General features: G+C 46.4%; 1 protein-coding gene across 1 annotated transcript in view; it reads left to right on the top strand.

The window, feature by feature from the left end:
* Nucleotides 1-22,360, top strand: part of LOC138567042 (sodium/calcium exchanger 1-like) — a 728,531-nt gene that overhangs the window by 571,316 nt on the left and 134,855 nt on the right. Inside the window, exons 5-6 of the mRNA XM_069644865.1 lie at nucleotides 3,127-3,226; nucleotides 9,376-9,648. Of these exons, the coding sequence (XP_069500966.1) occupies nucleotides 3,127-3,226; nucleotides 9,376-9,648 (373 nt within the window). The remainder of the gene's footprint in view (nucleotides 1-3,126; nucleotides 3,227-9,375; nucleotides 9,649-22,360) is intronic.

The following is a 22,360-nucleotide window of genomic DNA, read 5'->3' as shown; positions in this document are numbered from 1 at the left end:
AGGTGTGGTGCAATGCGTCTTAGAGTCTGGGTGCAGGAGAGGTGGTCTGGAGAGTATTCAAGAGCAAGAGAGATATTATGTGTGCAGCTAGACCGAATTTTTATCATGGGGACAGCTGCATTTTAATGGTAGAGGTGTGGTGCAACATGTTTTAGGGTCGTGTATGTAGTGAATGGGTGCAGGAGAGGTGGTCTGTAGAGTATTCAAGAGCAAGAGAGATATTATGTGTGCAGCTAGACCGAATTTTTATCATGAGAGATAACGGCATTCTAATGGCATGGGTTGGTGCAACGGATCGTAGAGTCTTTTATGTAGTGAATGGGTGCTGAGAGGTGGTCTGGAGAGTATGCGAGAGCAAGAGAATCTTTGTGTGCCACTAGACCACATTTTTATTCTGGGGGACATCTGCATTCTAATGGCGGAGGTGTAGTGCAATGTGTCTTAGTGTAGTGAATGGGTGCTGAGAGTTGGACTGGAGAGTATGCGAGAGCAAGAGAGATATCATGTGTGAAGCTAGACCAAGTTTTAATCGTGAGGGATAACGGCATTCTAATGTTATGGGTTGGTGCAACGGATCGTAGAGTCTTTTATGCAGTGAATGGGTGCTGAAAGGTGGTCTGGAGAGTATGCGAGAGCAAGAGAGATATTATGTGTGAAGCTAGACCGAGTTTTTATCATGAGGGATAGCTGCATTCTAATGGCATGGGTTGGTGCAACGGATCGTAGAGTCTTTTATGTAGTGAATGGGTGCTGAGAGGTGGTCTGGAGAGTATGCGAGAGCAAGAGAATCTTTGTGTGCCACTAGACCACATTTTTATTCTGGGGGACATCTGCATTCTAATGGCGGAGGTGTAGTGCAATGTGTCTTAGTGTAGTGAATGGGTGCTGAGAGTTGGACTGGAGAGTATGCGAGAGCAAGAGAGATATCATGTGTGAAGCTAGACCAGGTTTTAATCGTGAGGGATAGCTGCATTCTAATGTTATGGGTTGGTGCAACGGATCGTAGAGTCTTTTATGCAGTGAATGGGTGCTGAGAGGTGGTCTGGAGAGTATGCCAGAGCAAGAGAGATATTATGTGTGAAGCTAGACCGAGTTTTTATCATGAGGGATAGCTGCATTTTAATGTCAGAGGTGTGGTGCAATGTGTCTTAGAGAAACAGAAACATTGTAGGGACCTAATTAAACATAAAGGTGCAAAAGTAGTTTCAGGGATCCAAAGAGACAGTACAAAGGTATCCCAGTCTAAATAGGGACTGGTACCCTAAATCCAGGGTCCCCAGCTGTGCTCCTTCACTTTGAAGGTTTGCTTACACAGTCACACATAGTCACAGGGGTGTTTCTAAGTGCTCCCAGAACAATTTTAAATCTACCGTTGCCTTACCGTTCTCCTGGGCTGAGGCATGGTCTTATTTACGTGAGCATGATGACAGTCCTTTCTTCCCCACTGTCCTGCATAGATTTCCAAGCTGCAGCCACTCTTCTCATCCAAGGTTGATGCTGAATCCCCGGTGTCCACTGCGGGCTCACAAGCTGCAGGGGTTCACCTCACAGGTCTGGGATTCTGAACACCAGTCTGACATAAAACAGGATCTCAGTGAAAGCTGCCAAAACATGATCTCTCCTCCGGCCTTCTCCAACCTCTCCCGCACCCTTATCTCGTGCAATGCCACCTTCTCTGAACACCTTCTTTACTCCCTCACTGCCTGCTTTGCTATCCGTGTCAGAATCATTATGGGCTGTCTGTGCATCAGTGTTCTGCATTAGGCATGTCTTTCGAATTGGTTATTGCGGGTTACTCCTGCCTCTTCCGAAGGCAATCTGGCCAATTGTTTCAGAAGCCCCAGGTGTGTCTTGCATGTCTCTTGCCAGTCAACCCTCTTTGGTCCTGATTCTGCAGCTCTGTGTCTCTGTGTACCAAAAGCTTAAAGCGGATCGCTGCCATCTTGAGATCAGGCCGTTCCAAGATGGACGTTGCCTGATCTGACAGTGACTTATCCGCAGTTCCCCACTTGTATCCCTTTTCCATTCCCATCCGTGGTGCACAGCCACCAGCAAAGTTTGTTTAGAGACCTCCTGCTGGTTCATCATTGTAGGCAAGTGTGCAAGTGGGACGCTAGGTTGCTTGCGGCCCAAGTGGTCTAGTGATCCTATCTCCAGCGATTGCTTCACTGTCCACGGTCCATGGTCCTGGTCCAGGCATCACTCTAGTGATACCTGATTTTAGCCTCACTGCCCTAGTAAGAAGGCTCTGGGGCTCTGGGATCCCATGCATACCACCTTCATGGTCTGCATCACAGAGCGGGTGGCATTTCCTGATCCCTCTCCCCTAGACTAAGACCCAGGACATCATAAAATGCAATACATCCATTTCAATCCCCCAAACCGATGGACATGTTTGTTTATCAATTTTAGAGGGACATCACTTGCATACTTGTTTATAACACTATACGCAGGTGGCTGCTAATAGGGCAGTAAACGTTACAGTAATGCATAGACGCACCCATTTTCACATACAGTAACAGTAATTCCCACTTTCCAAACCAGTACAAGGCAAACTACCAAGTTCCCATAAAACAATTAAGATTTTGTAGTCAATGCTCATTGCAAATACACATGGGGCAATTTTCCCTGTAGGGGGTTCAGAAAATAGTTGTAGGTTTGCCCAAACATTTAGGGTCAGACTAGAACCCTAAATACACCCTCGCAAAAAAAGTGTCACACGTTCCTCAACCACACTTTCTGACTTTTAATGATACACTCTTTGAGTAGCCCCTGGGGGTCGGAATTTTGTGAACATTTTTGTAAAATGGTACATTTTGAAGCAGTTTGTGCAGGTAACAAGCAGACGTCTGTCTCTCAAATTACAGGGCGGAATATGATGATGTTTACAGGGTCTCGTTCATCCCCCACACCCCTGGACTCGTGCATGTCAGAGAAGTGTTGCGCCGTCTGATCACTGGCCTCCAATACAGCACTGCGTTCTCAGGGGTCTCACCTGCTAACCACGTCCCATGCCTCACACGCCTATGAACTTCTCATAAATGCAAACAGGGGGGCACTGTATCCGCCCACTCGCACAAGGTGTGCTTTGGTCTGTCTCACATCCACCTTTCTCTCTCCAACCAGAGCACTGTAGATAAGCTGATCAAGAAGACCAACCTGGCGCTGGTGGTGGGCAGCAGCAGCTGGAGAGAGCAGTTCGTCAGTGCGGTGACTGTGAGCGCAGGTAAGGGGTGATGAGGGAAGGAGGCACTGGGGAAAGCGGGGGGGTGGAGGGGCTGGTCCATGTTGTGATGATGAGACGTGTATGCCCAGACGTGGGTCCCGTGTTTGCCGGGCCTAGTGACCCAAGCTACTCCTCACTGATGAGGCCCAACAAGGCTGAAACCTGCCTGGGGTTGCGTGTGGTCTTGTGCAGAATGGATGCCGCCCTGCAGCCCTGGCCGGACTGCCCCTTTTGGGGTGGGACCAAGCTTGATTTGCATATGGTCTTTCCCCTTCTGTAATGGCTTGGCAGGTGAAGAAAAATGGTCTGGAGGGTTGCTCAGAGCAATGCCAGAGGTTAAGATTCATTCTAAACCTTCCAGCCATCACCTCTTTGTTTTTGCTTTGTGATTACGGGGCATAGCCCTTGCATTGTACTACATGCGTCTGAGGCTCTTTCAAACATAAAATGTAGACACATTAAGACACACTTGAGAACTCCTTGACTAAAGCCTGAACACAAAAAATGGACTCTAACATGGGTGGAGACAAGTTGCTTTACAAACAGTCTGAATTTTCCAAGATGTCCCCCATCTTGAGTGGTGTCCTGGGGCCATGTCGCCAGGGAACGAAAGCTATTTCAAACCACAGCCTTTCCTCTGACTAAAAGCACTGCATAACAGATGGGAGAGGCTGGCAGAAAAGCGCCCTGCATCTAACATTGTAACTAGCATGAAAAACGTGGGTGCTATGGGTGGGAACGCCCCCCATCCAGCATGTTCCCATTAGGTCAAACTTCCGAAATGTCCTACTTCAAACTCTACCACCCCTTGCTACCTCCACAGTCTCTCTTCTCTGTCTCTTTCCTTCTTTAATCTTAGCCGCCCATCAGCCATCCACTGCTCATGAACAGTCATCTAAAAAAAGAAGAAAGCCTATGCAAAAGTGCACTAAAAAAAGACTACCCTTTTCAAAATTCATTAAAAACACCAGCGGGTCATCGTTAGCAGGCCTGCATTTGCTAATCCCATAAATACTGCATGATCACTTAGGATCGCTCAAGCGCAGCGGATCGATAATGCTGAGTACTGCCAAAAACATCATTTTTGTCCATAAATAAATTAGGGGCTCCTGTGGTCTGGCTGCTGAAGCCGGCCTTCGGTGGTCATGGCCCACCTGCCTCAAAGGCGCTGGCTTGGACAACAGCACTTAACCCGTGAGTTTTCTTTTGCAGATCAACCATTCATTCCGGGCCGCCGGCTTTGGTGGGGTCATGGTGCATCTAGCCGGTTGTCTGGTCGCTCGTTGGTAAGACAGCTTGACTGGCACTATTCTGTCCCTAGGTTGGTCTTCACCAGCGAAGAATTGGATATTTGCTGATTGGACTGGTATGTCACATGCTGTTTATTGAAGACACAAATACGCGGACTCATCCGTAGGAAGAGCCGATTGCCCATGACCAACAAGACCTACCAGTATCCAAGCATTGACTTTCCCTAAATATTATGGTGCGGCCGGGGATCGCTCTTACTTCTAGCACGACTTACTTCAGCATCATACATCTAGACCATCTGTTAATGTCCATCAGCAGAACGGCCTTCCAGGAATTAGGGTGATTTTTCATCAGGCCCAGAAGGGGGGGGTAGGCACATGTCTAATATGAAAAAGAGTTGTCCACAATACAGCAAGAAAGTGGATTATTCCTTGACATTGTCAGGGGAGAGAGAAAGGACTTCATGTGTTGGGATGTATGAACCAGTTCTATGTGATTTTACCGTGATTTTACCCGGGGGAAAAATTCAAAGGATTTTTTACCGAAAGAAATAATCCAAAAAACACTGAATTATTTTTTTTTTTTTATTTGGGGGGTCCATCCCAAGATCCCCGTTTCCCTATGTTTATAACACCGCCCCAAACCCATGTTACGCCTTACGCTACCCCCGTATATATTGTTTTCTGTAATCCGTCGAAAAAAATGTTTTCGTTAAAATCGCTGAATACCGTATGCGAACCCAGCACTTTCAGTGGAAAAAGCAACGCGGGTAGTGGCAGAGCCCTAAAAAAGTAAAACAGTATTTGGCCGTGAGAAGCATCTAGTGTTTTACACAGAGCAAGAATCCCTTTCATTTTAGATAAATGAGTACAACATTTAAACATGTCTTTTTAAATCGCATCTAAGGAAGCTGTAAAAGAAGTGTGGCCTGCCTAAACAAAGGAATGATTGTTTATAACTTTCATGAAAGGTGAAACAATCTATTGAATAAGCACCATTACCCGCAAGTGTCTATATCAGGGTTGACCACCTCCAGGCCTTGAGCACCGGATCCATGTTGGGTTTTCCAGATACCCCTCATTAATATTCATGCAATATATGTGCATACAATGATTCTAAATGTATGCACATTTTTCTTCATGAATATTCATGAGGAATATCCTGAAAACCTGTCAGGATCCCGGCTCTCGAGGCCTGGAGTTGGACAACCCTGGTCTATAAGGTTCAGCCCTGGTACACCTCCGGGACAGTGTCCAACTGCAGCAGTCTTCTAGGACTACGAGGTCCAGTGATACCATGCTTCTTCGCTGCCCCCGTATTAGACGAGGCAGGCAGCCGCAACATGGAATAAGCTGCCTGCGGAGCTCAGGATGATTCCAGACTTACATCTTTTTAGAAAACGTCTGAAAACAATTTTGTTCAACTAACTTATATAACCTTTCCTTCCAGACCTGTCTGCTTCCAGCAATCTCTTTGCGTCCTGATGCCTGTGGGGTCTGGCGCATTATAAGAAGATAAATAAGTAAATAAATAAAGCAGGTCTGTTGCATCTAATTAATCACCAGTCAAAATCAACACCAAATTGAAAACATTTAAATAAAAAAACAATCAAATAAAAATAGGTCAAGGCAGGTTTCAATCCTAGTAAGCTAGCGGAAGAGTTTACTCCGCCTGCTGCAGATATCTGTGTGTAACATGTAGGCACAAATCCCTCAAGTAAAACAGAACAGCTTCCCTCCCCCTTTAACTATTGCCGCCCACCCCACCCCACTTGTAACTTAAACAAATATCTGACAATTGACTGCCCGTAAAATAACAAAAGGGCTTAAAAACGTATTTTTTTCTTAGATGGAGGATCCCATCAATCGAAGCAAAGCTTTTACTTGAAGCAGCCCTTTGGCGTGATAAATGTCTTAATAGGTCCTTTTCCGGTGGTCCAGTGTCTCTGGCAGAGGCAGCAACATCTCCGGAAAGGAGGGGAGAATATGCCCATGGTCAGAAGATGAGAGGCAAATCTTCCAGTCAGGCCCCATCCTGAGGCAGAGTTTTAAACACTGCCGGGGCCCAGCACTGGGAGGCCCTGGCCCACTTAAAGCCCCATATTAACTCTTTTTCTTCTTCTTTGCGTTCCTCCGTTTAAAGCCCATGAAGCACAGCAGAGGAGCGGTGAATCTGAGGTGTAAAGATTGGGCTGCCTCAGAGGTTACAGCCGGGGATTTCCACATTTTCTGTGATGTTCACAGGAGCAGCTTACTTATTGATGTTAAGCAGCAGCATCCAAAGTACGATGGAAGCTGAGAAGGCATTTTAAAGACACGCATCCTTCCTCCAAAACAGGTCAATCCAAGTAAACATTGGCCATCTCTCTAAGCATCGCAACCAACATTCTGCAGCGTCCTCTAGGGACCACGGCTGTTCACATTTTTCAAGTACATGAAACCGTTGGTTCATTGACGAATAACCTATACCTTTGCAAGTGTATAAGGATGTCCCACAATTCACGAGCCGCCTGGGGAAAACGCTAATTCACCAACAGAACACAAGAAATGCCTAACTAAATAACGAATGGAATGCTTTTGGCACAACCCACCCCCAAGAGCTTACCTTTCAATTGCCATTAGACCAAGCAAGACATTGGACATCCCCTTTCTCACAATGCTAAGCAGTATCCTCCAAGTGACTCCCACTTGCAAGCCCACCCCATCACTAAAAGCCTTCCTTGCTTTGATTGTAAACTCAAGGAAGACTGAGCTCCTGCACCAGCCTCTATGCTGGCCTCCTGTGAACACTGATTGCATAGCTCCAGGTACTGCAAGACAGGACCGCAGCATCACTGGACTGGATGCCATATTTGGCTATAGAGCACAAGCCCAGCACCTGGGCTGCTGGACCCAAATGAATAAAGCCGAGGCAGTTCGCTGGATCCCACCTTGGAATTTAAGGTCTGCCAGCAAAGGCAGACTCTGCCCTGCGAGTACTAAGAAAGAGCAATGTGGAATGACTTATCTTGCCCCTTTGGAGCTCAGGGGCAATGCGTTTGTCTTGGAAGCAAGGTAACCCGGTGCAACACAGGTTCGAATCCCGAAACCGCTCGCTAGTATTAAGCGCGTTATAAATGAACAATACAATCAAATAAATAAATAAATAAATCATTAACATCTCATTGTCTCCATGACAAGGAAGTGCCCTTCATAGAAACATGGGTAAGATTTCTAGAAGGTTATAATTCACCTTATCAGTAAGTCTGAACAGTTTTCTTACTGTGCATTTTGCTCTATCGTCTACACTCTTCGATAGACTTGTTTGTCTAGTTTTGCCCCCCCCCCCCCCCCCCGCCATCCTATCCTCGCTGTTCTATCCTTGGAACTAGGTTTGGTGGCATAGCTCTAGTTAATGGATCTATGTGAAAACATTGAAAAAAACACTGCAAATCCGAAAATACTGATTTCTTTTGTCCTTGACCCCACTTCACTGCATATATATGCGGGGGCCACCTCGAACCCCCCGATATGCCCCTCACATTTATTATCAACTTGACCCATAGCCCCACATATATATGCTGTGAAATAGGGCTTTAAGAATACGACATTTTCGTAGGTGCATTGCTAGTCTGCGCTATTTTGGGGTAGTATTGTTCTTCCAAAGAAGGGTTTGCATTTATGCAGAATTTTACATTTTCTTGAATCTACATACAAATGAGCAGGATGCCTCGGTTAACCAATGAACAGGCAGACCTACCACACTATCCTTTGTTTGGGGGCTTTAAGCGTTGTGAATACATTTGCAAAACATAAAGGTAATTTTTTAAGCTTGCATTGTTTTGCACTCTGAAAGTTCTATTCCTCCAATTGGGGAGCAGTAAGGGGCGGGAGTAAGCTACAATTCTATTGTTTTGGCTTAACATATTTTGTATGGATTTGTATATTTCTGAAGCTGTTTGTTAAAGGAAAGGTTTCCCACAGAATGAGACATTTTGTAGTCAACAAGTCATTTCTGCAATAGAGTATTCTTAAATGACAAACATTAACACACACTCCTGCCAAGATATGCAGTCAAGTGCTTCCGTTGCAGACTGGTCTCAAATCTCGGCTTCACCACTTCACTAAAGGGTGTGATCCTGGGCAAATAATGTTCTCACTGTGCCTTATCTTCAGATTTGTATGTGTAAGCCCTTCTTTTGCCCAGGACATATGATGATCTGATAATTAAACAGAACACAGCTGTGTAGCTGTTTTTAATTACTAACAAAACAGGATTATTTACATTTTCCCAGATGGAAAATAATTAGATATGCTGATGGTAAATTGCAATTGAGGTGTTATTTTTCAGATTCTTCATATTAAATGTTCATGTGGCATGAGTGTGTGTGTGTGTGTGTGTGTGTGTGTATATATATATATATATATATACATGTACACATATATATTCCCCCTTTTATAATTTAACCTAGGGTGTGGTGAGTGTAGAGTGTTTCATACTTATAGGTGCCGCGAGGCGTGCAAGCACTGTGGGCCACATACATCTCAGGGTTTTTGACTTTCAAATATAGGCAAGTCTGTTGGGCACCCTTGTTGAAAAGGTGGTAGCCACATTGCATGGTTTTAGAAGAACCAGTTTGGGTGGTGAAAGCACTCCTGAATGTTAATAGGAGTCACAGTTGGGGTCATCGCAGCCACCATTACTGTCTTTAGGAACTCGAGATGGGATAGCTGTAATCGTCTTGAATGTTATTAGGAGCTCCAGTTGGGATAGTGGCAGCCATCTTGAATGTGCTTTATCTGTGAAACTACACACTATTTGCTGAAAATAATAACTCTCTCTCTCTCTCTCTCTCTCTCTCTCTCTCTCTCTGTGCCTCTCTGTCTGCCTCTCTTTTTCTTACCCCTCCGTTTACCCAGGTGACGATGACGAGGATGAAAGTGGGGAGGAGCGCCTCCCCTCATGCTTCGACTACATCATGCACTTCCTCACTGTCTTCTGGAAGGTTCTCTTTGCCTTCGTGCCGCCCACTGAATATTGGAGCGGTTGGGCATGTTTCCTGGTTTCCATATGCCTCATAGGTGTGCTTACGGCAGTCACCGGCGACCTGGCCTCGCACTTCGGCTGCACGGTGGGACTCAAGGACTCTGTCACTGCGGTGGTGTTCGTAGCGCTGGGCACCTCAGTACCGGGTATGTTTCAATTCAAGGGAGTGGGGCGTGGAGACAACCGTTCACTATGGCGCCCACGTACAGGTAGCGACCGACTAGCTGCACAAACAGACAGGGAAAAAGAAATCACAAATACAGGTGTTCATTGTGCAAACAGACACCGGCAGAAACGGGGTACTCACGCACAGAGCATTGTTAGAGCGTTTGCTGCTGCAAAACGAATTACACACAAAATAAAACAGAGTATACCAACAAAATACATTATGCAGAGGCATTGCCATTGGTTGAGACCTCAAGTCCTTTTAAGCGAGTACTTTGTAACCCACAATTCACATGGCTGAAAGCTTTTCTGGGAAAGAGGCCCCTTTTCACTTAGACAATGAGGGTGGGATAGAAACTGAGATCTTCCACTTGAGGGTAACATGACTTGAGAGGCATCGTACTATCAGTGCACCTTAAAATGTTCCACAATGCTCCATCTAGCAGACATTACAGTTTCCATAGTCCCTCTATGAGCACGCTGTCTTTGCTATGTCCCTGAGTGACAGCTAGCCAACCATGCATTTCCCCATAATGCTTTGCTTACGGTGGTACGCAGTCAAGTTTCCAATTCTATACGCCCCATTCCAACAATTTGGACATTCTGTCACCATGCAATGAGCCTTCGCATTGCTTACAACATTACAAGTGTTATTACCATGATCCCCTAGGGTGAGTTGTTCTGGTAGGATCAAGACGGTATTTATTTATTTGGTTTTTTTGCATGTATACAAGTGCACAAAGCCCTTGGGCATCTATGCGCTAGTTACAGTGAGGGGTGAAGACAGAAACATACGTTGAGGTTAGATGAAGAGGTGAGTTTTGAGTTTTTTCCCGAACAGGTGGTAGGAGGGTTCAGGACGCAGGGGAAGAGGGGCGGGGGGATTGTTCCAGAGAGTGGTGGTGCAAACCCCATGCTCTTGTTGAACTTTGGTGTGACTATTTAAGAAGTTGCATGATTACATTTGTGGGTAGCTGTATTCTGTGCAGATTGTTTTGTTTTGCCGCTAGTTCTGTGCGGATAGAGAAAGGGGGGTGTGACGAATCAACTTCCGGGGCAACAGTGGTCCAGGGATGAATATCTGTTTCTAAACCATCAATCAGCCCCACACCTCTAGTACACCAGAAGGGATCCAAACAGATTGGAAACACAAGTAAATTATAAACCTCTTTGTCCAAATGTTGTAACGTGGACAGAACGGCAGGCTTATCTCCACAAGGTCGTGGATTGCTGGTTAGTTGCAACACAGCGAAAATACAATTATTACCCAATGATAAAAGAGACTGTCCAGTCAAGGTTGTATACAAATATCAACTTTATTATTATTTCAACAGACAGTTCTAGCACACTACAAAATACAAACTTGGTCAGAGATTCCCTGGCACTTCCCACCTAGGAAGCTTGCAGGCAGAACCTAGCAGGGCAGGCTGTGTGCTGGCTGGGTACTGGTTCTGGAGCTGCTGGACGGGTCCTCTGAGGTCAGTATCTCCCTCTGTTCTCTGGGAGATGTTGAGCAGAGAGATCTTGCTTCCCTCTTGGAAATCCTGGCCTTTCTTCACTGGCGGAAGCTATAAGGCAGACTGTCAGGGTCCAAACGAGTCCTTCTTCTTACGCCTTTCAAAGTCCTTGGATTATCGCTAAGAAAGGGGTTCATGCCTCTTTTAAAGCCAAATGGTCCCCAGTGATTGGTTCAGGCTAACCAATCCTGGGTCCCCACCAACAATTTTCTGTTATGTGTGAAGTCATTACCAGAATGCTTTCCAACAGGAAAGGTAAGGGGTGACAACATGTACTACTAAGTCCCACCCATCTACATGTTTGTTGTGAATCAAAGTGTCTCTCTGGTTAATTGGGCTCTCTGTGGCTCCTGATCACAGCACAGGTTTCCCTTGCAATTTGTGGGGAAAACCGACGTTCTGTCTCCATCAAATCTCATACTTCTTCCCTTTGGAAAGGGGACCCCCTGCAGTGGTGGCCTACTGTAAACAGTTGTCCCAGACATAACATTCACTGCCATTTATACAGAGGGGTGGGGGCTAGCTTCACATTGACACATTGCATATCAAAGAGGTGTTGGTTTCCTGTCCCTTTTTGTCAGTTCTGCAATCAGGCCTGTCGCAGGCCTGTTTTAATTAACACTCCTCAATTTGCGCTGCCACCAGCAGAACTTTGACCAGAGACAGGGCGGATCCACGGAGCCTTTGATATTTAATTAGGCTGGCCATGGCAGGAGGAAGGTGCTGCCTTATCTCTTCCTAAGATGCTTTGATGTACCCACGTCATTCACATTCCAGCTGAACATGACAGGGTGACTTTGCCTGTAGGCAATGTCCACCCAGAGTACACATGACTATGTGTTTGTTGTGTGGCGAGCATAGGAAAATGTGTGCGGTTTAGCCCAACACATTTTCCGGAGGTGGATCTCCCAACATTCCATTTCATTACAAAACTTTAAAAAAGCCCAGACGAGCGCACAGTCCCGTGCGGGTGGTCGAATTCCTCACATGCCCCCCAACCCCAACATGTGAACCACCACCCTACTGAGGGTCTGGTTAGTCATCAAGGCAAAAGTACCAGCTGATACCATATGCATTTTAATGCTGGGAGGCTGGCTTGTGTTGGATGTCCATATCTAATCCCTGTAGGGATATAGCGCAATGCATAAGCTTAGGGTTCTCCCCTTGCATGGCCATTGAGCATTTAAGAGTGCAGTGATCTGTCTGGATCCTAAAGTCAGACCCAAAGATGCTGGGTTTCAGTTTCTTTATGGCCCACAAGACTGCGTATGCCTCTTTTTCTATGACAGCCCAGTTCCTTTCCCTTTTTGTCAACCGCCTGCTAATGTGGGTGACCAGTTGCTCCACCCCTTCAGAGTTCAGCTGCGCTAACACTGTTCCAATCTCAAAATCACAGGCGTTTGTCTGGATAATGAACTCCTGACCATAGTCTGGCACTTACAGAACTGGGTGCCTGCACAATCCATCCTTTACATCCTGAAAGGAGGTATGACAGGCGAGGTTAAAGTTACCTTCTTTGGCATTTTCTTGGAAGTTACATCATTCAGAGGCATGGCAATGGTCCCATACCCTCTGATGAATGACCAGTAGTACCTGGTGAGACCTAGAAAGGCTCTCACCTGCGTCTGTGTGGTGGAGATGTCCCAATCCTTCACAGCCTGTACCTTTGCTTCTAGAGTTTTATTTCTTACCTCCACCGACTAGGTGGCCTAGGTAAGTCAACTGTGCCCTGCGCTATCTGGCACTTTGTGGCCTTGATAGTCAGACCTGCATTCTGCAGCGCCTGAATACCTTGTTTCAGGTGGGATATGTGGTCCTTCTAGGTGTGGCTGAAGACAGCAGTGACATCTAAATAGGCGACACTGAAGTTTTCCAGACTCGACAATACCTGGTTAACCATCCGCTGAAAATTGGAAGGGCCATTCTTCAATCCGATGGGCATCACAGTGAACTGATAATGTCCTTCCGGGGTTGAGAATGCTGGTCTCTCTCTCTCTCGCTCCATCTGTCAAGCTGGTCAACGGCACTCATTTACTTGGCAGCGTCAAGTTTATCAATGAGCTCTTCAGCACAAGGAATGGGGTGAACATCTGTCTCAGTGAAAGATTGAGCCTTCGGTAGTCCACACAAAAGCAGTCTTCAGTCTTCCCACCACTGGTCTTTTTAGGCACCAGTACCACTGGGCTAGCCCAGAGGCTGTGGGATGGCTCTATCACTCCAAGGGACAGTATCTTGGAAACTTCCTCCTTGATGGTGTCCCTGAAGTTTTCGGACATCCATTGAATCCTACTCTTCACAAGCTTACTGTCTCCAGTGTCCTCATCCTGGGTGCACCAATTTTCGCTACCTGGAGTCAGAGAAAATAGACTGGTAAACTGTCCCAGTAAATGGCGACAGTCTGCCAGTTGCTGTTCTTACAGGTCCATTGCAAGGTTGACACCTTCAAATGACCCATCTGTGGCTTCAGTGTGCAAGAGGACAGGTAGGGGATCGGTCTCCTCCTCAGTCTCTCTGTCAGTCACTAATGCCATGACCAAGTCATCCCGGCAATAATGGGGTTTTAGCCGGTTGACGTTAAAGACCCTGCACATCTGTTGAGGTCCATTTACGTCAATGAGGTAATTCAGCTCACTGACCTATTCCAGCACACTGTAAGGCCCACTCCACTTGTCCTGAAGGGCATTGGGTTTGACAGGCTCCATAATCCACACCCACTGGCCTGGAGAATAGACTGTCACTGTGGCCTTCTGGTCGTGCCAGTGCTTCATCAGCGTCTGACTGGCCTTTAGGTTTCTTGTTGACTGTTCCATGCACTTTGCCATTCTAGACCAAAGGCCAAGTACATGGTCCACCACATCTCGTGTGAGGGATGAGGGTTTGCTTTCCCATCCCTCCTTCACTAGACATAGGAGACCTTGTACAGGGTGTCCAAACTGAAGCTCAAAGGGGCTAAACCCTACTCCATTCTGTGGCACCTCCCTGTAGGTGGACAGATGGCATGACAGGAGAATATCCCATTTGCTACTCAGATGCTCTTCCAAGCCACCTATCATGCCTTTTAGGGTCTTGTTGAACCTCTCAACAAGTCCATTGGTTTGTGAATGTAAGGATGTAGAGAACGGGTAGGTGACTCCACACTCTTCCCACATAGCCTTCATATACGCTAACATGAAGTTTGATCCCCTGTCAGAAACGACTTCCTTGGGGAATCCAACATGGGAGAATATCTCAATCAGAGCCTTTGGAACCACGGGGGATTTGATGCTCCTCAGAGGGACAGCCTCGGGGTATCTTATGGTGTGGTCTACCACCACCGAGATGTATCTGTTCCCTGAGCAGGTTTGAGGATACAAAGGACCGACAATGTCCATGCCTGTTCTCTCGAAAGGCCACCCAACCATGGGTAGTGGAATTAAGGGGGCCTTTGTGGCACCACCTGATGTACCACAAGCTTGACAAGTCGGACAGGACCGGACAAATTCCTTAACTTTTATGCAGAACTGCGTCCACTAAACGTACACAGACAACCAATCTGATGTATCAGTCAATCCCAAGTGACCGGCTAAAGGAATTTGGAGAGCCAAATCCAAAAGGAACTTTCTGAGGCATTGGAAAATCACCAACCTCCTGGTTCCCTTGCCCTCAGAGTCCTTTGGCTCACTTTACAGGAATCCATCCTCCCAGTGCACTTTGAAAAAGCCAGGGGCCTCGCCCTTAGCCTACTCCTCCACCGTCTTCCTCATACCCACCAGAGTGGGACACTCTTTCTGGGCTGTGACGAATACCGTCTGATCTGGGCCCCCAGCTGATGCAAACTCATCTAGCTTGGGCAGGCCTTTCAGATTTGTGCCCACCTGGTCCTCCACCTCGGGTCCCTGTGCTTTGCCAGGCAACTCTGAAGTCACTGAGTCCCCTGCTACCAAAGTGGGGTCCTCAGTGGCTACTGGACCCTCTCCCTCAGAATTAGGTGACTCAGTGGTGTGGGTAACTGTACTAGGGGCTACCGGCCACGCTGGTCCTACCAACAAGCCCTCTGGAAGCACTCCAGGCGCTAAGGCTCTGAGAGTGTTCAATCTGGCAATCTCTTTGGCCCTCGATCGGGTAGCCGCAGCGACTATCTTGGGATCAGGAAGATCATTACCCAACAGACATCGGACAGAGACAGAGTCTTTCTCTGCTGAACTCTACTATACCCAAGGGGCACATACTCTTTCCATCAAACTCTCTGATGCTACAATCAGGCCCATCAATATACTGCACTGGCTGTACCCACTGCCGGGTGATAGCAGTGACGCTAGCCGCAGTGTCTCGGACCACAGCAGTTTTGTGTCCATTGATATACACATGTTCTAGATAGAGTTGAGTATTATTGGGAACTGGGATCTCTTCTGGAGACCCGGTACTGTTCCCACTCAGTGTAACCCATATTTCGCCACTCCCTGGCCTAGTGGGAAGTCCTCCTCTACGGTGCCCACACTAATGATGGCCTCTTCCGTGAGCCCAACATTCACTATGGCTTGCTTGGGTAACCCCTTGCAAGCAGGATCCCCTTTCCTATGGCCCAGCTCCTTACACATGAAACACCCTTTGGGTGGTGAGAATGCAGGTGTCCCAGTGTTATGGGTGCCTGCGCTCTTCTTTTTTGTGTGCACGGCTGAACTAGAGTTTTGGGATTTCCCTTTGTTCTTTTGGGGAACGGACTTTGAATAGGATTGGGTTGGATGTTTGTCTTTCCCATGCTTGTTTACATTTTAGTCCCCTGATTTCTCGTCCAGTTTGGGTGTGCTTGTCTGAACTCACAAACCTGCCGGCAGCCTTTGCAAGCTCCCTAGGGTGTGTGATAGTCTTGTCCGCAAGATGCTGGTGTAGGTCAATCTCACAATTTTTCAATACATGCTCACACGCAAATTGTACATCTCTTTAAATGTGTCAACTGTATTACCAGTGTCCCACCGCTGAGATATTTCAATGAATGTCTGCCCACTTTTCATTCCGAGCTCTCTGAAGCTCTTGAGATACTGTTCAGGGGTTTTACTGAACTTCCCGAGGAGAGCTGCCTTCATGCTTTCATAAACTGCCCTTTCATCAGGAGTTAACTGAGAGAATCGCATCAGTCCCTGATGTCGGTAAGCGACTCATCAGGGTTGCACCCACAGTACCTCATCCACCTCGGGTAGTTGAAAAGCCAGCTTGAGAGCTTCAAACCAGTCAAAAATATCCTTCTCCACTTCATAAGCCTGCACTAAATCGTTGGGGATGTGTCGTCGGGGCTTATCCCGGGCACTCTCGTTTGAGCCACTACTGCTGGTTTCGCTAGAGGTGGATCTGTTGATCTCCTTCTTCTCTTCAAACGCCAGATTACGCAGCTCTGTGGTGACCTTGTCTCGCTGTTTCTGTTCCTCTAGCATCAGTCTCCTCTCCTCGAGCAGCAGCTTTCTAGCCGCTACCTCATTAACAGCCGTAACAATTACTGGGCTACTTGGAAACTGTGCTGAGGCCTTGGATCTGCAGGATGCCGCACTAGCCCCTGTCCTCACTGACACTCTAGAGTGTTGAGAAACCACACTTGCCCCTAAGCAGGGTGATTGGTGATAAACACTGCTCATGTGTCATCCTCATAATTTCCCCCCTCCGGAAGGTCTTTTCCGTTCGGGTACACGGGCCTAACCCGTCCCCTGGGGTCTTCTCCCCAACCACCCTCGCTACCACCCAAGCTTGGAGGCTGGTCAGCAACTCAGGTTTATTAACTTTAGTGCCAGTCCCGTCTCTTGACATGAGATGTCCAGGACATCCTTGGTCATGCCTTTTACAGTCTCCATGTCAAGATCCATGACTTTTACTAATACCTAGCAGTGGCTAAACGTTGCCGGCAACAGTACTTTTATCGTTGGGTGTCTAAGCTGTGCACAAGGCTCCAACTGATCCGACCGCTTGCCACCAATGTGACGAATCAACTTCTGCGGCACCGGTGGTCCAGGGATGAATATTGGTTTCTAAACCATCAATCAGCCTCACCCCTCTAGTACACCAGAAGGGATCTGAACAGATTGGAAACACAAGTAAATTATAAACCTCCTTGACCAATTTTGGTAATGTGGACGGAATGGCAGGCTTATCTCCGCATGGTCGTAGATCACTGGTTAGTTGCAACACAGCAAAAATACAATTATTACCCAATGATAAAAGGGACTATCCTGTCAAGATTGTATTGAAATATCTACTTTATTATTATTATTATTACAACAGACAGTACTAGCACACTACAAAGTACACCGTAGCCTGTAAAGGAACACAGAGAAGCAATCAAATTTAACTTTCAAGGTTATTTGGTTTCAGCACTAAGGGGGCAAGGGTTCATTAATGTCACTAAGGGACTTTGGAGAAGGACCAGGGGCACAGTACCAAAATGTACCTGCTGCATTAGATGATCTTGATGCTCAACAGCGTAGAGTCGGTTCCAGGATGCCTTGCAGCTCCTGCGACAGAGTTCAATACGGGAGACAGCTACGAGTATCAGGCGGCAGGAAGTTCAGTCGCGGTTCGAGGGCTCGACTGTCTCAAAAATGCCCTTTAAAGATGGACGCTGGTTGATGCTTGTTGGAGGTACTCCTAGCTTCTTCGCTGGGCAGCCTTACTAGGTAAAATAGACACCCTTAATTCAAAAATTCTCACTCAACAAACCCTTCTCAATACCCACCTCATTCCCTCCAATATCAGCTGCATTCTTCCCCCCTTACACCATCCTCTACACAGAGTGGCTTCATAGATCTCTCTGAAAGCGAAGTCCTTAAATGGATTTAATAGCCTCAAAGCCTCCAAATGTAAAGGCGACATTTGCCCAGCAACTCTCATCAAGGACTGCGGGAACATGCTAGCCCCAATCATCACTGCCTTTATAAATGCATCCTTCACTACGAGTGCCGTCCCAGTCAGCCTCAAAGAATCATGGCTCCTCACTTTACTAAAAAAACTACCCTTGACCCGGCAATTCCATCTAATTATAGGCCAATCACCACAGTCCCTTTCCTTTTAAAGATCCTAGACCGTGCAGCCTACCTGCAGGTTCAGCACTACCTGGAAAACAACCACATTTTAGGAATGCGCCAATATGGCTTACATCCAGGTCACAGGACTGAGTCCGTCCTGCTCCACCTAAAGTATCAACTTGACAAGATCAGAGACGTAGGAAAGTTTGCCCTGCCCCTACTTCTAGACTTACCCACAGCATTTGACTTGGTCAACCACCAAATCCTTTGCCACCACCTCACCACACACGCCAACTTCTCCCCACCTGCCACGGCCTGGATTGCCTCCTTTCTGGAAGGTAGGGTCATGGGCCTTTCTCAGAGACTGCAAACGCATCACCCTCTCCCATTGCACTTGCACATTCTCAGTGTCACTGGGCCTAGTAAGATCGTTGTTTTGTTCTCCCTTGTTCCCCCTCTTGCCTCGTCTCGCTCTGAAACACTTGTGTACGAGCATGATACAAATAAAATATCAATATCAATATTACCTGTGGCGTACCAAGGGTCCTGCATCGCCCCAACCCTCTACAATATATTCATCAGGCCTCTCTTCAACATCCTTGACTCATTTCGCATTGGATACACTAATTATGCTGATGACACGCAAATCCTCATCCCTCTCTCAGGCAATTACCTAGCTGACTCTACCACACTCAACAACATGTATTCAATCATAAAGGCTTGGATGGCAGCCAACCACCTCTGCCTTAACAGCGATAAAACGGAAATCTTAATTGTCGGCCTTCCAAATGCCCTGAAATCAATGAACAAACAGTACTCGTCATTTAAGATCGACAATTGCACTATTCTCGTCTCTTTAACCGTGAAAACCTAAGGAGTCTACCTGGATGCTTCACTTTCCATGTCCAGGCAAGTAAGCACCATTGCCTCCTCAGCAGCCTACTCCTCCAAGGTTCTTAATGCAGCCAGACCATTCTTCACCAAAAAAGTGCCTCACAATCGCCTGCGCCATCATTGACTCGAAGATCGATTACTGTAATGTCCTTTTCACAGGCACCTCAGCAAGAAACAAAAAGACTCCAAGTGGTCCAAAACAACACCTTGAGAGCAGCATTCCACATGTCTAAAAGAGTACATATCACAAGAGCTTTAAGAGAAGCACACTGGCTGCCCATACAGGAGCGCATTAGATTTAAAGCTCTCTCCATCATGCCCAAAAGCTTGTCAAACACAACTCCCCCATACCTCACACACAGAATTACCAAGGCAAGTTCTTCCAGACCCAGCAGGTCCCCATACACTGACCGCCTAGTCATGCCCAAAATCAAAGGAAGCTCAGCAGGAGGTTCAAGCTTCCCCTACCTTGCTGCTAAACTGTGGAATGACCTCCCCCACCCCAAGGCCTCAGGGTTGAGAAATCCTACTGGATCTTTCGCAGTGCTCTCAAAACCCTGCTTTCTCCTAACATACCACACAGCCTCTAGTACTGTAAATATCATCAGCATGCCTCTCAACAACATGCCTGTTACTACTTTCTCTTCTATGCAACTCTTCTTTATTTCGTATTATGGATGTAATCTGCTAACTGTATGACAAAGTATGCTTCCTGACCCGTACCGGCAACAGCGTCTCAATGCCTCAGGATGTTTGTGTGCGCTGTAAATAAAATAAATAAATAGATATAGAACAAACATACATACAATATCACCCAACCTCTGTTGGTACTCATTTAGACCTCCAAAGGATAAAAGGCTGAGTTGAAGTGTTTAAGAACAGACTCAATCAGTGACTCACCCCCTGAAGTGTGCCTGAAATAAACCATGAATGAGTCTAGCAATTATTGTATAGAATTCCAGAAAGACAAATTATTTGTTATTCCTATTCGTTCTTATTTAGGGTTACTGCTCAAAGTGCCACACTTTTGGTACCCTCTGTTTTTTTTTTTTTTAAATAGGTCTGAACAACAAAGCCAGTCACTCCAGAAACAGTGGGGTAGCAAGGGGTAGCAAGGGCGATCACAGGGGTAGCAAGGAAGACCCCCAAATGACATCAAATAAGGTTCAACAGGCCAAACTAGTTTAAGTATACCTATATTTTACTAAGATGGTAAAAAAATGTGACATTGGGCCGCATAATAAGTTTGCCGGTCCGGTAACAACGGTACCGGTAAGCTTGCCGGTACCATTGTTACTGTACCAGCAAACTACGAGTTCTGCTCACGGGTGCCCTCCCGTCCACCAGGTCTGACCTGACAGGCGTACCGCACTCACGAGCAAAGCATGTCAGATGCACCGGCACCATTCACAAATGGTGCCGGTGCATCCGACCTCTCCATATGGGGCTCAATGGGAATGGGGAGCATTTCATTCCGGTACCCGCAAATGGGCAATTACCGGTGGGGATCAATGGGAATGGGGAGCATTTCATTCCGGTGCCCGCAAATGGGCAATTACCAGGTCCGGCAGGGCCGTAATGACCCAGTATTTGCCCATTCGCAGGCGCCAGAAATAAAATGATACTGGCGGCAGCCATGGCTACCGCCGGTCTCATAATGAGGCCCATTAATTATGTTCACAGTAGGTTTAAGACAATACACGTGTAGAATCCAGTTAATATACAGCCTAAAAAGTTATCTCATGTTCAGCAGTTGCAAAAATGCCCTATGCCTTCAGCAAGAGACCTCATTATTTAAACTCATGCAGACATCACTACCAGCACAGCTTCAAATAATGTGTAGTTGGAGGTGGTATTTAGCAGAAGAGACAGCATTTCCAGTTCAGCTTGAAATAATAGCCAGTCAAAAAGAGTCCGTTTAAAAGAAGAAATATCACCCATACCCAAGTTTCAAATGACAGTCTAACAGATGAAATACCACCTACAGGCGCCGAGCACAGCGGGGAAGAAGGCAACTGCTCCCTTGGTTCTTTAGCAATGGTTTCAGGAATCACCCTTTGCCCCTATGGAATTGTTTACAGTTTTCAGTTTCTGACTGTACAACCCAGTTGTGGCTGGTCCATTTTTTAATTGGAGGGACGTAAATATTTCGACCAAATATGCCAGAATGACTGATCATAGTGAGGGAGCCCGAACCAATCAAGAGGGACTGGGGAGGTTTCCTTTTTATAATAATGGCTTAAAATTGTGCATTTTACAGCACATTTTTTAGAAAAATGTGGTAAAAAACCAAGGCATTTTTTTTCAATTGGTTTCGTATGCAAACTCATGAAAGAATCCAATAGATGCAAGTCACCAACAGTGCACAGGCGCATTTCCGCCAACACATTTTCATGATGCCTTATGCAATATATACCAATATAAAAAATATTCACACTGGCTGTGCCCATATATTTCCATGCTGGCTGCACCAATATATGCCAGTATTCCCATATAAGTAAATACTCATGTTTGCTTAGCACATAATGCCAGTAGTGATGCTATAAGAAAACATGTCCACACTTATTCCGCCAATATATGTCGGTATCCCCAAGTAAGAACATACTATCGTTGGATTTACCATTAAAAATGCCATGCCACAGTATGAAAACATGTCCACATTGGCTGTATCAAACATGCCTATTACAAAATATCATGCCATAGTAAGAAGTGACTAGACTAGCTGCACCAAAATACCAGTCTAGACATGCAATAACACAAATCATGCTTCCTTTATCAAAGATGCCCAATACTAAGTGCCCTGCCACAGTAAGAAACAGATTGACTAGCTGTATTAAAATGCCAGTCTAGCTACACAATAACACTCATCATGCAAGCACAATGTGATATTTTTTACTAGGCATTTATCAAAGATGCACAGCAGAAAAATCCATGCCTGCCCCATGTGCCCCCAGCACCTCAGACGCACACATTGTGATTATGTGTGCATGCAAGGCGTTGTGTGGCCCGGGGGACATGGATAGCATTTTTTACTAGGCATTTATCAGATTCCCAGTGACAAAAATACCATTTCTAGCCTCTGAGCCCCCCTGAGCCTATCAAGAGGTGCTGATTTTGGTTTGTGGGGAGCAGGGTTGCACAACAAAAGCATTTTCAAAATGCTGATTTTGCACAAACACCCTACCCCCCTCCAAAATAAGATCCCTAGTTTAGCACAAACACACGCTCACACATATTCACACACAGCATGCACGCTTTCATTCACACACTCACCCATCGTCATACACACAACACAA

Source organism: Ambystoma mexicanum, chromosome 2p, assembly GCF_040938575.1.
Source record: "Ambystoma mexicanum isolate Mex_15411 chromosome 2p, UKY_AmexF1_1, whole genome shotgun sequence".
Classification (NCBI taxonomy): domain Eukaryota; kingdom Metazoa; phylum Chordata; class Amphibia; order Caudata; family Ambystomatidae; genus Ambystoma; species Ambystoma mexicanum.
This window is presented reverse-complemented; position numbering and strand designations above follow the sequence as displayed.